This window comes from Perca flavescens, chromosome 3 (assembly GCF_004354835.1).
Source record: "Perca flavescens isolate YP-PL-M2 chromosome 3, PFLA_1.0, whole genome shotgun sequence".
NCBI classification, from domain to species: domain Eukaryota; kingdom Metazoa; phylum Chordata; class Actinopteri; order Perciformes; family Percidae; genus Perca; species Perca flavescens.
The window spans coordinates 40854178-40871185 of record NC_041333.1 but is presented as its reverse complement, the minus strand read 5'-3'; the positions used below and the strand labels follow the sequence as shown (position 1 = coordinate 40871185).

General features: G+C 40.2%; 3 protein-coding genes across 3 annotated transcripts; all 3 read left to right on the top strand.

Annotated features, from left to right (window-relative positions):
- Nucleotides 1-238: 238 nt before the first annotated feature.
- On the top strand, nucleotides 239-1234 carry LOC114552988 (olfactory receptor 11A1-like). The gene has a single exon (XM_028574083.1). The coding sequence runs from the start codon at nucleotides 239-241 to the stop codon at nucleotides 1232-1234; it is 996 nt and encodes a 331-aa protein (XP_028429884.1).
- A 5741-nt stretch (nucleotides 1235-6975) lies between these two features.
- Nucleotides 6976-8127, top strand: LOC114549429 (olfactory receptor 2A12-like). Its single transcript, XM_028569733.1, has one exon. It carries the CDS (start codon nucleotides 7180-7182, stop codon nucleotides 8110-8112), a length of 933 nt encoding a protein of 310 aa, XP_028425534.1. The 5' UTR covers nucleotides 6976-7179; the 3' UTR covers nucleotides 8113-8127.
- Nucleotides 8128-12428: 4301 nt separating this feature from the next.
- Nucleotides 12429-13349, top strand: LOC114552987 (olfactory receptor 2A14-like). Its single transcript, XM_028574082.1, has one exon. The coding sequence runs from the start codon at nucleotides 12429-12431 to the stop codon at nucleotides 13347-13349; it is 921 nt and encodes a 306-aa protein (XP_028429883.1).
- Nucleotides 13350-17008: the final 3659 nt, after the last annotated feature.

Below are 17008 nucleotides of genomic sequence, written 5' to 3'. Positions count from 1 at the left end.
GTAGGACTGGCCTGTTGGTTTCTACTGTTCTGAAAAGGTATAAAGCAGCAGATGTTGCTGCAGCTGACAGAGGTGACTGCAGCACTCTGCAGCACAATAGGTAATAAACACTGAACTGTGTGATGTGTTCATGTTTCATTTAAAGATTTATTTTCTTTAAATCGTCTGAGGGCGAGGGAGTAGATGTTTAAGTTTTTAACATTTGTGCTCAGTTCTGTTCATATTTTTTGCCTTAAAAATGTTAAATACAACTTTTTCAACTTTATCATATATAATTCTTGGAGCGTTTGTGGATGTAGGGACTTTGAAATACTTTTATTTCATGTTAACTGCCATGTTATACATTGTTATTATTATTACCAACACATCTCTGATTGTGGTTATATGTAAGAACAGAAGCTTACATGAACCTATGTACCTTTTTCTGTGCAGCCTGTTTGTAAATGAACTGTATGGTAGTACAGGGTTGTTTCCATTCCTTCTGGTTCAGATCCTCTCTGACATTCACACTGTTTCTGCTTCTCTTTGTTACCTGCAGATTTTCTGTTTGTATACATATGCAAATGTGGAATTTAGTAACTTAGCCATCATGTCTTATGACAGATATCTTGCTATCTGTTATCCTCTGCAATATAACACTCGTATGACATCTAACAAGGCAGTTATCTTAATTATTATGTTATGGTTGTACTGTTGTGTGAGATTCTTAATTACTTTATCCTTAAACATCCGTTTGACTCTCTGTGGAAACACTATAAACAGTTTGTATTGTGATAACTACCTTGTTGCTAAATTGGCCTGTTCTGACATCAAAGTGAATAACATTTATGGTCTTTTTTCTATTTCTTTCTCCATTTTAGTCCCCCTGGTTTTAATCCTTTTCTCTTACATGAAAATTATTAATATTTGTTTTGCTGGATCCAAACAGACACGACAGAAAGCTGTCAGTACCTGCACACCTCACCTCGCTTCACTCCTAAACTTTTCTTTTGGCTGCTGCTTTGAAATACTTCAGAGTAGATTTGATATGACCAGTGTACCCAGTGTGCTTTGTATCATTCTTTCACTGTATTTTGCCATCATACAGCCACTTTTCAATCCTGTCATGTATGGATTGCAAATGTCAAAAATACGGAATACATGTAAACATATCCTCCGTTATAAGATGTTTTCCTGTCGCAGAAATAACTGTGACAGGCATATACATAACAATGTATCAGTAATTTATTACTGACAAGTCTTCCTAACTAACAAAAATAAAATACATGAATTGTTAATATTCTCCCTTATTTGTCTGTCCCCTGCTTTCAATATTTTTTTTACATGAACATTCTCAATGTTTGTTTTATGTGCATAACTTACTGGAACAAAACACCTGCTGTTGTTGCAGGTAACAAAACCACTGATTAAATATGTACATTGAAGCGATACTGGCGCTAAAGACCCGCTGATCGCTGTCCGATTCTCTGATATGAATGCCTGCATTGCATTGTGGGATATGGGCTCTGAATGCGCCCTGCTCGGAATATATCGTAGTGTTCTGTAGCATACTGTAATATTTCACCGGTAATAAGACCGAAATAATATTATTAAAATAAAGATGAGCACTGTGATGAGCAAGACACTTAACCCCTAGTTGCTCCAGAGGTGTGTGTGACCTCTGTTATGTAAGAATTGTAAGTCGCTTTGGATAAAAGCATCAGCTAAATGACATTTAATGTAATGTAAAAAAAAAATCAATAAACAACATAGCATTCCAGCTTCCCTAGCAATAAGACCGAAATAATAACATTAAAAGAAATACATATAACCGTGATAAGATCTCGTCAATGAATGTTGATTAAATCAGTGTTTATGGGGCTAAAAATACCAATAATAGCAAAGCTATTGCACTATCACGAGATAATTATGCAATGTAGTGTACTAAAATAAAAAGCCAGTAATGTGATTATCAATGTGGCAAAAATTAAGCCCACAAGAAAGGATTCAGTAGTATTTTTTCTAAAATATTTTTTAAAAATTTAAAAACATGATGAAACAAATAAAACATTCTCAAAAAGATTTAATCACATCATCATTTTGTCACTGTTGTACAAGTCTACATTCATATTAAACATGTTTTTTTAGCAGGATTCACTGTTGACTTTATGGATTTACTTGGGTCATTACATTCTCCTTCCCAACGCTTTGTCACGGCCCTCAGCGTTTGATAGGGTTCGACATTAAGCATGGCACGATAGCCTGTGGCCACTAAAAGTTACTCTGTGGCCACCAAATATCCCCAGTAGGAGGCTCACTGTGGCCACCATACAGGTCTCTCTTGATTTTGTCATACTGTTAATGTCTTTTCCAGTTCACCCCTTGCTACACATTTCGATTTCCCGGGTCACTGATTCCTAGAGTCAGACATTGATCTTTGCAGGGGCGTTTCTAGGACTTGAGGAGGTTTGGGGCTTAGCCTGGACCCATTTAAATAAACTTAATGCAATACAAAACAGCAATTGACTTGCCCAGCTTGTTAGTAGCCGGTGTATGTTCATTTTACCTTCCAGTTTGTAGATGTAAGTTAGATGGCACCAACATTTGGCCTAATCATAACTGGCCTGGCAACTCAAAGGCCCAGCTTTTGTTTCCAGATCTGTGTGGCAATTTATGATGCGGCCAGTCCGGTGGTCCTCCCCCAGTAAATTTTCTAGCCTTAAAAACTTAATTTCCTGCATTCTGGTGAATTATAATGCACCTATTTCTATCTTTTTCTGAATCAATTTATGCTGAAAATATGTTTATGTATAGGGAAACATAGGGGACAGTTCAAAAAATAAAAACATAATGGAATATTTAGCAGGAAGGCTCTCAGGCATTCTGTATTGCTTTCAACTATTTACTCTCCTGTAGATGGACTTTTCCAATTGTCTGTGTCAGCACACGTAGCCTAGGCATCATTTACTCTTCCCTCCTATTTTGCATCTGTTGTTGGGGAAGTGACCTCAAATGTGCACATGACAATTGTTCACCTCAATGATTTATAAACCCCTGGACTGTAATATTTAACACATGTTTGAGCAAGATTTCTGCTCATGTTCAATGTTCATGTGAAAATTCAAAATATATCTGTGTTCTCTGTGATTGGAGGAGTCGGGATATTTTGAGAAAAGTAAAGTGATAGGCTATTACAAGAATACAGTCGCTATATTTCAGAAAATAATCCACATGCACCATAGTCTGCTATGCATTACGTGATTGCTCTGCTGATATGGTAGGTCTCAGAAGTTCTGACAGTCTCTGAGCCCCATTTGGGTCTCTGGTCTCTGAATGACACAAAGTTTAGCTAGGAAAGTGGCTATACATTCCTCTACTTCTGAGGTGGAAAACCGAAACTACGGCAGAAATACACGGAGCACAAATGCGTCACATCTGCCGCAGCATGTCCATAGCAGAGGTCTCCTTAAGAGCTCTGTGTGTTTGAGTCTGAACTATAGACTGTAAATGTCACGACACAGGACCTTCAATCAAAATCATTCAGTCAACTTTTCAAAATACATTCGGGGCTACACTCGAGACATTTGAAGTTGAAGCCCCGGCAAAATTGGCTGACACCGCATCTGGATCTTTGGCCATAAAATTTTCATGTATCAACTACCCTTATGAATTGCCCTATGCGCAAATACAATGTTCCTCATGGACAATGTGACTTCAATTCAAAGGCATCTGCTCTTGGCTGCCATTTGTCATAAACCAAACATTTATGCTCATTTTTGTGGGTCATCAGCCCACTGGAAAATGACCTCACTTGTTTTTTTGCGCTAAACCTGAATAGATCTCAACACTGATTACCCACTTTTCACTTCCCGAGACTATTTCAAAGAGCCATTGGTACTGTGTCCGGAGCTTAGCGCTGCCCAAGACGATTCTGATTGGGTTAAGGAAATGCGAATGTTAGCGATTGAGACCATAGACTCAGTATGAAAACGTTTACTGAGGTAGGCTAATAAATCAAGTGAGTAGGCTCATTTTCTCATAGACTTCTATAAAAACAGACTTCTCTTTGGAGACAGTGGAGTCATGCCCTGTTGGAAATTAAATAGAATGCAGTTTTAAGGCAGTTATGCATTGGCATTAGTTCTAGGCACGTAAGTTGCTGTTTGGTTTAAAGGCCCTGAAACACAACGCCGACGGCCAGGAAATTGTGGCGATGAAGGCCAACTGTGGCGTCGCCTCCTGTCGGTCAACGTGGCCTTTGCCTTGTCCAAAAATTAGCACTTGAACATACCGCAGGGACTACACAGGGTGGCCAAGTACCACGTACATTCTGCACATACATGGAAGAAAACAACTATCCAAACCAGCAGGCGGTGGTAATCTATTCGTCATTCAACAATGGAAACTGGATGCAAATGTTGCTACGATATCCACAAAAAAACAGTTTGCTCTAATCATCAGGGGCAGAACCGAAAGGAGCCTACTGCTTCACTCCCGGGCCGGGAACCCTACTGCCCTCTAGTGACATGGTAGTTATGGTGAGAGCTAATTCATCTGATTGGCTGTTCAGCTTGAAAACGGTATTAAGGAAAGCAAACAAACGATTGAGAGCACACACAGAAGGCTCTTCTCATTTTTTCACCTTGTCTGATCAATCCAATACACATAAGAGCTGTCGAAACTTCAAATGTTCTTTCTAAAATAACACATAGGTTTGAACGATTTAAATAACTATTTTTCCACTTTATGTCCATAATATGGCGTAAACGTACGAGATATAAATAACTTCTTGTGTTGGTATATTTATTTCAACAATAACATGTCTTTTTAAATATCTCCATATCTACACATCACAAAAAAACGTTAATAAACTAATATGCGTGAAATTAAATATAAAGACCGTAATACCTTTCTCTGCACCGCTAATTACCATTGTAGTATGAAGGCATGTTTGGTGGGTGGAATTAGCAAGCTAACGTTAGCTAACTAGCCAGCAGCCGGCCGTTAGGGTTTGTTCCCTCCGCTCTGCTTAGACCATGCTGCCTACCAATAAACATAAATATGGGTTGTAAACAGTGCTTAATTTGTAAAGTGCGAGGTCCCGGAGCGCAGAGGGGGGGGCGACTCAAAACGGGGGTTGGAGGTAACGGAACAAAAAAAAATAAAAAATTACACTGCCTACGTAGCTTCTCTGACTAAAAAAACCTAAACAACACTGTGTGTACATCAGGGCAATATTTATTTTTATTTCAGAACACGCACTGAATTTTAAATAATAAATAAATAAAATACACTGCAACAATCTTTTTCACAAGCAGCAATTATCCATCGGACTATTAAATTAACCAAGAAACCCACCGTGGTCTCCACATTCTTGATCGGCAGAAACGTTTTTTGCTTGTTTGGGATCCGACTGGCCAGCGTATTTGAAAAAGTTGAGCAAACTTTGTTGTCTTTTTGACATTTCACCCTGAGTTAAATGAGGCTATAACAGCAATCTCAAGCAGCACAAGCGCTTGTGTCACTAGAAGAGCAGCGCCGCGCTGTTGAAGTGCCTCCCCTCCCTCCCTCCCTCCCTCCCTCTCCCCCCTCCGTCTTACCCTGAAAATTCACCTCAAAACGCATCGAAAATGCAAACACAAGATTTTTGTGGAACTTCAATGGGGAATAAAGACTAACAAGACAGATAACAACATTGAACACTACACAAACAGTAGTTTATTTTTTTCATTTAGGCGATTCATTTTTCCTGGTGACACAGGAGGTGCCGGAGCCAATGAAGAAGATTCCGGATCCAACGTCGGAGCTGCCGGAACATGTTCCGCCGTGTATGTATATGGTGAAGGGTATGTGATGATGGGGGGGTATGGTGAAGGGTATGTGATGATGTGGGGGTATGGTGAAGGGTATGTGATGATGTGGGGGTATGGTGAAGGGTATGTGATGATGTGGGGGTATGGTGAAGGGTATGTGATGATGTGGGGGGGGGTATGGTGAAGGGTATGTGATGATGTGGGGGTATGGTGAAGGGTATGTGATGATGTGGGGCTATGGTGAAGGGTATGTGATGATGTGGGGCTATGGTGAAGGGTATGTGATGATGTGGGTGTGGGGGGGTATGGTGAAGGGTATGTGATGATGTGGGGGTATGGTGAAGGGTATGTGATGATGTGGGGGGCTATGGTGAAGGGTATGTGATGATGTGGGGCTATGGTGAAGGGTATGTGATGATGTGGGTGTGGGGGGTATGGTGAAGGGTATGTGATGATGTGGGGGTATGGTGAAGGGTATGTGATGATGTGGGGGTATGGTGAAGGGTATGTGATGATGTGGGGCTATGGTGAAGGGTATGTGATGATGTGGGGGTATGGTGAAGGGTATGTGATGATGGGGGGTATGGTGAAGGGTATGTGATGATGTGGGGGTATGGTGAAGGGTATGTGATGATGTGGGGGTATGGTGAAGGGTATGTGATGATGTGGGGGGTATGGTGAAGGGTATATGATGATGTGGGGGTATGGTGAAGGGTATGTGATGATGTGTGGGGGGTATGGTGAAGGGTAAGTGATGATGTGGGGGGTATGGTGAAGGGTATGTGATGATGTGGGGGGGCTATTTTAATTCCAAAGGCCAAGGGAACTTTATCAGGATGCATAGTATCCTGGATCCATGAACTAACCGGCCTAACATAGGGATGTACTGACTTATGCCCCCTGTATTTTAAGGAAGAACATTTATTTATTTATGATACATTATTCATTCACAAAGAACATTGGTGTCCTTAAAGGTTGGTTGGGTTCTCGGTTTACCTATGTTGTTTTTTAACATGCTAAGAGTGGATGTTCAGACATCAGTTAGATGTGTCCCGTGGTAATGAGGCCAGTCTGCTGATGTTCACACCCTCTGACTTGAAGAGTTTAAAAGAAGCACACACAGAGTTTCAGTGCAGTTCAGCTGCAAAGTAGTCACAGCGTGACTGCAACTAGACAACAGATGAAAGTAAGGATACATGCAATGTGATTAACTGTGTTCTGTCATTTCTAACCTTAACATTATATTGAGTTTAAATAGGGGAAATGGTAAGTTTGGAGAATCTGTGTTTTTGAAATATTTTTTGTTTATTGCTTGCAGGCTGAATACTGCAAATCTCAAATTGTTCATCCTGTGCAAACTTGAAAGGTTGTGTTGTGAACCAAACCGATGATCATGATAAACTCTACACAGGTTTCATATTTCACTTTTGGTGCATACTTTGATACTGGTCTCTTTAAATACTTATTTTTTTTGATCATTATGTGTTTTTATGCTTTAATAATTTGTACCAATCTGTTGCTGATTGTGGTTATCTGTATGAACAGAAGCTTACATGAACCTATGTACCTTTTCCTGTGCAGCCTGTTTGTAAATGAACTGTTTGGTAGTACAGGGTTGTTTCCATTCCTTCTGGTTCAGATCCTCTCTGACATTCACATTATTTATGCTCCCTTCTGTTTCCTGCAGATTTATTGTTTGTATACTTATGCAGCTATACAATTTATTAACTTATCCATCATGTCTTATGACAGATATCTTGCTATCTGTTATCCTCTGCAATATAACACATGTATGACGTCTAACGCGGTTGCCGTGCTTATTGCTCTAACATGGTTATTTCCATTTTTTGCAACAGCTGTCGTAATATTTTTAAGTTCCTCTTTACAGCTGTGTGGGAACATCATTAACACAGTTTACTGTAACAACTATTATGTTGTGAAACTGGCCTGCTCAGAAACTAGAGTGAACAACATTTATGGCCTCATTTATATGTGTCTTGTAGTCTTTGGTCCTCTCATTTTAATCCTTTACACGTACATTATGATTCTTAAAGTGTGTTATTCTGGTTCTAAACAGACCAGACAGAAAGCTGTCAGTACCTGCACACCTCACCTCGCTTCTCTGATCAACTTTTCTTTTGGTTCTTTCTTTGAAATAGTACAGAGCAGGTTTGATATGAGCAGTGTACCCATGATGTTGCGCATTTTTTTGTCATTATACTTTCTGACCTGCCAACCAATCTTCAACCCTTTAATGTATGGACTGCAAATGTCTAAAATACGTAGCTTATGTAAAAGTCTCATCTTTGGTAAGATGTAAACTGATGTTTAAAAGCAACTTGCTGGTTGGCGAGCCCTGTGAATGAATGTGTAGGTTGTTTAATGTGCTTTCTTGTAAATTGTCTTTGAGAAACTTGAAAAGTGCTATATAAATAAAATGTATTATTGTTGTTAATGCTAGAGGTAGGGGAAAATATTTATCCACCATAGTATCACGATATTTTCTGTGGCAATACTGTAGCCATACACAGATCTTTTAATATATAAATTACACATGAGAATGTATCTTTTTTTTAGATTTGATTTAGGTTTTCTTGACATCTTTGGTCAGGCTAAAAATCCCATTTTGCACAAATAAAAGTGAAATGAGATGAACAGAGAAATTTACCTTTTTTAAATATGTCGGAAAAATTATGCTTAGAACGGTTTTTGCTTCAGTTTTTTTTGTTAAACCATTTGCATCCAAACTGCTGTTTTAGTATTTCTGTCTCTCATGTGTTCATCATGAAAGCTGAGTGGCCTTGCAAAGAGCACAGGATGTATCCCTGAGGACAGAGCCCATAATGTGGAGGAGATGTCGGGCCTGATCAGAGATAAGAAGAAAAGCTACTGATTCCATCAACCGAATAACTAACTTGACTCCCAACTCCTTTAAAAAGACACTGTTGTGAGCAATCTTCAGTCACTTTTCTGTACTTATGCTGAAGTGCTGTAAACTGACTCTACTTGCTGCAAGTAAACAAACTTTTAAGTGAACTTCAGTGATTTTGTCCATTCTTTGAAAAATAATTATCCTAACAAAATAAAACAGATGTTGACAAAGATTTTCTTTGGGCACATAATTTGAAGTTGGAAAAAGGTAATAAATTGCAATATACCTCTTGTGATCCCCCCCTACCTACCTAAAGCCTCATCACATCACAACATTGTAAAGTTTGCAATCTCCTATCATATCAGGCTCTAAGAAAACTAAAATTGGTTTTCTGATACTGGCAGGAGTATGTTTGTGAGGGAACTGCCAGCCCATGGCCTCAGGGGGAAGCCCTCTGGGCCCTGGTGCAGAATCTCAACCCTAGGCCTGACATAACATGCCCAACACTGCACCCAGGTCTTGAAGCATGCTGTCAGAATCCCTTTGTGCTACAGATAGACTACAGGACATGAACTTTAGACAGAAGCGTGGTCCTTTACAGGTCAGAAGACATAAATAGGTTTAGGGCAGAAACAATCTACTTTACCACTCTGTTGACGTTTTTTCAATTATTCAATTTCCGATACAACCATTGATGAACCATTCTATCGCAGATGAAACTAACAAAACACCTTCATAAGAAAGACAAAGAAAGACAGTGTTAATTGTTCTACATTTAGAAATCCTTAGGATCAATATTTGTATGTCATTTGGTAAGCTAAACATTTCTGGGAGATAGGGGATCGATTCCCACTGCGATACATCAACCAATGTGTCCCTGAGCAAGACACTTAACCCCTAGTTCCTCCAGAGGCGTGCAACCTCTGACATATATAGCAATTGTAAGTCGCTTTGGATAAAAGGGTCAGCTAAATGACATGTAATATAGATTGTCACAGTTTCAACAATGCAACTTCAGTATAACTAATGAACAGTTATTTAAAGAAAGGCAAGATAAAAACAGATAGGTCTTTAGCTTTGATTTAAAAGAACTGAGAGTTCCTGCGGACCTGCAGTTTGTTCCAGATATGTGGAGCATAAAAACTGAACGCTGCTTCCCCCTGTTTAGTTCTGACTCTGGGGACAACAAGTAGACCTGTCCCAGACCACCTGAGAGGTCTGGCGGGGTCATAGTGTGGTAGCAGATCAGAAATGTATTTTGGCCCTAAACCGTTTAGTGATTTATAAACCAGCAAAAGTATTTTGAAATCAATTCTTTGAGGCACTGGAAGCCAGTGTAGAGACTTCAGTACTGGAGTGATGTGATCCACTTTCTTGGTTTTAGTGAGGACTCGAGCAGCAGCGTTCTGAATCAGCTGCAGCTGTCTGATTGATTTTTTAGGGAGACCTGTAGAGACACCGTTACAGTAGTCAAGTCTACTGAAGATAAAAGCATGGACAAGTTTTTCCAGATCCTGCTGAGACATAAGTCCTTTAACCCTTGATATATTTTTAAGGTGATAATAGGCTGATTTTTTAATTATGTTAATGTGGCTTTTAAAATTCAGGTCTGAGTCCATGACTACACCAAGATTTCTGGCTTTGTCTGTTGTTTTTAACATTCGTTTGAAGCTGAGCGCTGACTTTTAGTCGTTCCTCTTTAGCTCCAAAAACAACCACCTCCGTTTTTTCTTCATTTAATTTAAGAAAGTTCTGGCACATCCAGTCGTTAATTTGTTCAATGCACATATTCAGTTGTTGTATTGGGCTATAGTCGCCTGGCGATAAAGTTATGTAAATTTGTGTATCATCCGCATAACTATGGTAACTTATTTTGTTGTTAGGGTTAGGATTCAAACCACTTTAGTACTGAGCAAGAAAGGCCAACCCAGTTTTCAAATCGGTCAAGTAATATGTCATGGTCTACCGTATCAAATGCAGCACTGAGATCAAGTAATACTAAGACTGAAATTTTGCCACTATCTGTGTTTAAGTGGATGTCATTAAAGACTTTAACAAGAACCGTCTCAGTGCTGTGGTGTGGTTGAAAACCTGACTGGAAGGCATCAAAACTGTTGTTTAGTGATAAGAAAAGGTTGAGTTGTTGAAAAAACACTTGTTCAATGATTTTACTTAAAAATGGAAGGTTTGATATCGGCCTACAATTGTAGGATGTACTGATTTTAGTGATATGAAGCATTTGAAGACACTCCAAGAAACAAAAATACGAATGTAGGTATTTCTATTGCAGAGTTTAAAGGGTTAAATCATCTACTTGTAAAGTTGACTTTACTAAATTGTTGCATCTAAGAAGTTTTTAATGTAGATACAAAAAATGGCAAATATTAAAACAGAATCTGAGTGATATTGTGTTAATCAATTACAAATTGCCTGTAATTACATCATCACTAACTATATCACACATTCTGATGATATATATAAATAGGCAGGCAGGTTGTCCACTTGCCACAATAGCCAACGGTGTGGTAATCACAAACGGCCCCAAATACAGACAAAAAACAAGTAGGGCGGATTACAGTTTAGAATATATTGGAATTTAATGCAGAAAGGGGGCTTTCACATCAGGGATGTGGGCCAGGATCAGATAGATGTAGTGCAGTACCTGTCCAGCAATTGAAAAAAATGGATATTGTTATTTATTTCCTACAATCAAATGGTGAATATTATGGTTTGTTTGGTCAGCAATAAAACTGACAAACTAAAATCCAAAAGTCAAATTTAAACTAAAATTAAAACTAATTAAATTTTTTTTAACTGTAATAGACTTGTGACTTGTTCCAATTGGTTTAAAGAAATGCAAACAAGGCTAGCGATTGAGACCATGAACTCATTATGAAAATGTTTACTGAGGTCATAAATCAAGTGAGAATTAGGCTCATTTTCTCATAGACTTCTATGGAAGATGCTGCTTGGTCTTAATACCAGGTTACATGACTTCCTGGTTTTATCCCGCCATAACTACTATGGCACTAGAGTGCGGCGCCACCTACTAATAAATGTAAATATGGGTCGTAGAAACTGCTTGTAAAAGGAGGTCAGTCTCGGTTTTAACGGTCCTTTTAATGCTCCTATTTTTTATCCGTATATTTCATCTTTTGTGAATCACATTATATTGCAGCTTTTTGTATAAACGTTTCTATATATAAAAAAACATATCTATATTAGGCCTATTAACACTGACAAATGATTACTCGCACTAATCAATGTTTGCTTATTTTTTGTTTTACTGACCAATGTTTTTTTAGAGTAGATGTTCAGATATCAGTTAGATGTGTCCCGTGGTAATGAGGCCTGACTGACTACTGATGTGCACACCCTCTGACTTGAAGAGTTTAAAAGAAGCAGACACAGAGTTTCCTCTCAGTTTTAAAGCAGTGACAGCATGACTGCAGCTAGACAGCTGATGAATGTAAGATGATTCACGTCATGTCATAAACTGACGGATCTGTCATTTCTAACCTAAACATTATATTGACTTTAAATAAGGTAAATGGTAAGTCTGAAGAGTCTGTGTTATTGTAAGAATTTATGTATTTCTGTTTGAAGGCTGAATACTGCTTGTGTGTTAATGTGAGTCCAGAATAAGCGTAAATGTGACATTTATACTAATTTGATTTCTGCTAACCTCCTACAAAATGTAACATTGATAACTGTTGCAAACTGTGCAAACTTGAAAGGTTGTGTTGTGAACCAAACGGAGGATCATGATAAACTCTACACAGGTTTCATATTTCACTTTTGGTGCATACTTTGATACTGGTCTCTTTAAATACTTACTTTTTTTTATCATTATGTGTTTTTATACTTTAATAATTTGTACCAATCTTTTGCTGATTGTAGTTATCTGTATGAACAGGAGCTTACATGAACCTATGTACCTTTTTCTGTGCAGCCTGTTTGTAAATGAACTGTATGGTAGTACAGGGTTGTTTCCATTCCTTCTGGTTCAGATCCTCTCTGACATTCACATTATTTCTGCTCCCTTCTGTTTCCTGCAGATTTTCTGTGTGTATACTTATGGCAGTGTAGAGTTTAGTAACTTATCCATCATGTCTTATGACAGATATCTTGCTATCTGTTATCCTCTGCAATATAACACACGTATGACATCTAACAAGGTTACTGTCCTCATTACTCTAACATGGTTATTACCATTTTTTGCAATTGCTGTCCCGATGTCTTTAAGTTCCTCTTTACAGCTGTGTGGGAACATCATTAACAAAGTTTACTGTGATAACTACTCCGTTGTCAAACTGGCCTGCTCTGTCACCACAGTCAATAACATTTATGGACTCATTAACACTTGTCTTATAGTCTTTGGTCCTCTTATTTTAATTCTTTACACCTACATGAAGATTCTTAAAGTGTGTTATTCTGGTTCTAAACAGACCAGACAGAAAGCTGTCAGTACCTGCACACCTCACCTCGCTTCTCTACTCAACTTTTCTTTTGGGTGTTCCTTTGAAGTATTACAGAGCAGGTTTAATATGAGCAGTGTACCCATGATGTTGCGCATTTTTTTGTCATTATACTTTCTGACCTGCCAACCAATCTTCAACCCTTTAATGTATGGACTGCAAACGTCTAAAATACGTAGTTTATGTAAAAGTCTTATCTTTGGTTAAATCTAAACTAATGTTAAAGAGTGAATACATTTGTATAGGAAAATGATGTAAAAACTAGAAATAACCATCTATGCGAAACTGTGTTATGTTGTAAGAACCGGTGGAGAAATGTTTAATGTGCTTTGTTGTAAATTGTCTTAGAGGAACTTGAAAAGCATTATATAAATAAAATGTATTATTACTGTTAATACTAGAGGTGGGGGAAAATATTTATACACCATAGTATCACGATATTTTCTGTGGCAACACTGTAGCAATACTATGCTATGGCATGTATTGATCTATTATTCTATCAATTGCAAATTTATCTTTTTTTACAACATTTGACATTTATTTTTCATCAGTTTGTCTGCTTAAAAATCCCATTTTGGACCAATAAAAGTGAAACGAGATGAACAAACAGAATTTTATCTTTTTAGATAAAACAGATGTTGACAAAGTTTTTTTTTTTCCTTTGGGGACATCATTTGAAGACATCCTCAGAAAAATAATGCTGTAAGTTTTACAAGGAAGGTGTTGTTGCTGGTGACAAAACCACTGATTAATTATGTACATTGAAGCGATACTGTTATTAAAAACCCGCTGATCGCTGTCCGATTCTCTGATATGAATGTCCGCATTGCATTGTGGGATATGGGCTTTGTGTGTGCCCCGCTCGGATCATATCGCATAGTGTTCTGTTTCACAGCATACTGTAATATTTCACCAGTAATAAGACTGAAATAATATTATTAATATAAAGACATGAATACCATGATAACATCTAAATAAATGTTGATAGATGTAGTGTTACAGTTTTAAAAATATCAATAAACAACATAGCAATCCAGCTTCCCTGGCAACTTCCCTGAGAGACTTTAACAAGAACTGGACTGATAAATCCTCAAAAGAAAGAAACCTTTTTGGAAACTTAAACCTAACCCAGTTTATCAGAGAACCCACCTGTGTCAATCTCTGTTTGACTGGATACTCGTTTCTCATCCAAACATTCATTAAAGCAGGAATCATGTCCGACTGTTTCAGTGACCATAGTATTGTATACTGCCTCTGGAAAATTAAATTGCCAAAATTACCACCCAAATTAATTAGAATTAGGCAATATAAGAAATTAAATATAAACCATTTTATAAATGACCTGATTCTAATTGGGATAGGTTCATCTTAGTCCAGATGTAAATAATGCATGGAACTTTCTATACTCTGAATGAAAACCACTAAAGTTAAGAGTATCCATTTTCCATGGATAACATGAAAATTTCACGAACTGCCATGAGACTGGGTTGTACTATCACCAGATAATAATACAATGTATTGTACTAAAATAAAAAGCAGTAATGTGATTATCAATATGGCAAAAGTCAAGCCCACAAGAAAGGATTCAGTGGTATTTTTAAAAATATATTTTTAAATTGTACTTGAATTCATAACTGCTAAAATACATGTTTCAAAACATCCATCCATCCATCCATCTTCGTCCGCTTATCCGGTATCGGGTCAGGGGGGGAGCAGCTCAAGCAGGGGACCCCAAACTTTCCTTTCCCGAGCAACATTAACCAGCTCCGACTGGGGGATCCCGAGGCGGTCCCAGGCCAGCTTGGAGAGATAATCCCTCCACCTAGTCCTGGGTCTTCCCCAAGGCCTCCTCCCAGCTGGACGTGCCTGGAACACCTCCCTAAGGAGGCGCCCAGGGGGCATCCTTACCAGATGCCCGAACCACGTCAAGTTGCTCCTTTCGACGCGAAGGAGCAGCGGCTCTACTCCGAGCTCCTCACGGATGAATGAGCTTCTCACCCTATCTCTAAGGGAGACGCCAGCCACCCTCCCGAGGAAACCCATTTTGGCCGCTTGTACCCTGGATCTCGTTCTTTCGGTCATGACCCAGCCTTCATGACCATAGGTGAGGGTAGGAACGAAAACTGACCGGTAGATCGAGAGTTTTGCCTTCTGGCTCAGCTCTCTTTTCGTCTGGCAGTGCGATAAATTGAATGTAATACCGCACCCGCTGCGCCGATTCTCCGACCAATCTCCCGCTCCATTGTCCCCTCACTCGCGAACAAAACCCCAAGGTACTTGAACTCCTTCACTTGGGGTAAGGACTCATTCCCTACCTGGAGTAGGCACTCCATCGGTTACCTGCTGACAACTATGGCCTCAGATTTAGAGGTGCTGATCCTTATCCCAACTGCTTCACACTCGGTTGCGAACCGATCCAGTGAGTGCTGAAGGTCACAGGCCGATGATGCCATCAGGACCACATCATCTGCAAAGAGCAGCGATGAGATCCCCAGCCCACCAAACTGCAACCCCTCTCCACCCCGACTACGCCTTGATATCCTGTCCATCAATGTTACAAACAGGATTGGTGACAGAGCGCAGCGCTGGCGGAGGCCAACCCTCACCTGAAACGAGTCCGACTTACTGCCGAGAACCCGGACACAGCTCTCGCTTTGGTTGTACAGAGATTGGATGGCCCTGAGAAGAGACCCCCTCACCCCATATTCCCGCAGCACCTCCCACAGTATCTCCCGGGGGACCCGGTCATACGCCTTTTCCAGATCCACAAAACACATATAAACCGGTTGGGCATATTCCCAGGCTCCCTCCAGGATCCTTGCGAGAGTAAAGATCTGGTCTGTTGTTCCACGACCAGGACGGAATCCGCATTGTTCCTCCTCAACCCGAGGTTCGACTATCGGCCAAACCCTCCTTTCCAGCACCTTGGAGTAGACTTTACCAGGGAGGCTGAGAAGTGTGATACCCCTGTAATTGGCACACACCCTCTGCACACACCCCGGTCTGCCACTCCTTTGGCACCGTCCCAGAGTTCCACGCAATGTTGAAGAGGCGTTTCAACCAGGAGAGCCCCTCCACACCCAGAGCCTTGAGCATTTCTGGACGGATCTCATCAATCCCTGGGGCTTTGCCACTGTGGAGTTGTTTGACTACATCAATGACCTCCGCCTGGGAAATTGACAATGATCCCCCATCATCCACCAGCTCTACCAATAACATAGAGGGCGTATTAGTCGGATTCAGGAGTTCCTCAAAGTGCTCCTTCCACCGCCCTATTACCTCCTCAGTTGAGGTCAACAGTGTCCCATCCTTACTGTACACAGCTTGGATGGTTCCCCGCTTCCCCCTCCTGAGGTGGCGAACAGTTTTCCAGAAGCACCTTGGTGCCCACCGAAAGTCCTTCTCCATGTCTTCTCCAAACTTCTCCCACACCCGCTGCTTTGCCTCTTTAACGGCAGAGGCTGCAGCCCTTCGGGCCCTTCGGTACCCTGCAACCGCCTCCGGAGTCCTCTGGGATAACATATCCCGGAAAGACTCCTTCAGTCGGACGGCTTCCCTGACCAACGTTGTCCACCACGGTGTTCGTGGGTTACCACCCCTTGAGGCACCTAAGACCACAGCTCCTCGCCGCAGCTTCAGCAAGGGAAACTTTGAACTTTGTCCACTCGGGTTCAATGCCCCCAGCCTCCACAGGGATGCACGAAAAGCCCCGCCGGAGGTGTGAGTTGAAAGTCTGTCGGACAGGGGCCTCCGACAGACGTTCCCAATTTACCCGCACTACCCGTTTGGGCTTACCAGGTCTGTCCAGAGTCTTCCCCCACCCCCTGACCCAACTCACCACCAGATGGTGATCAGTTGACAGCTCC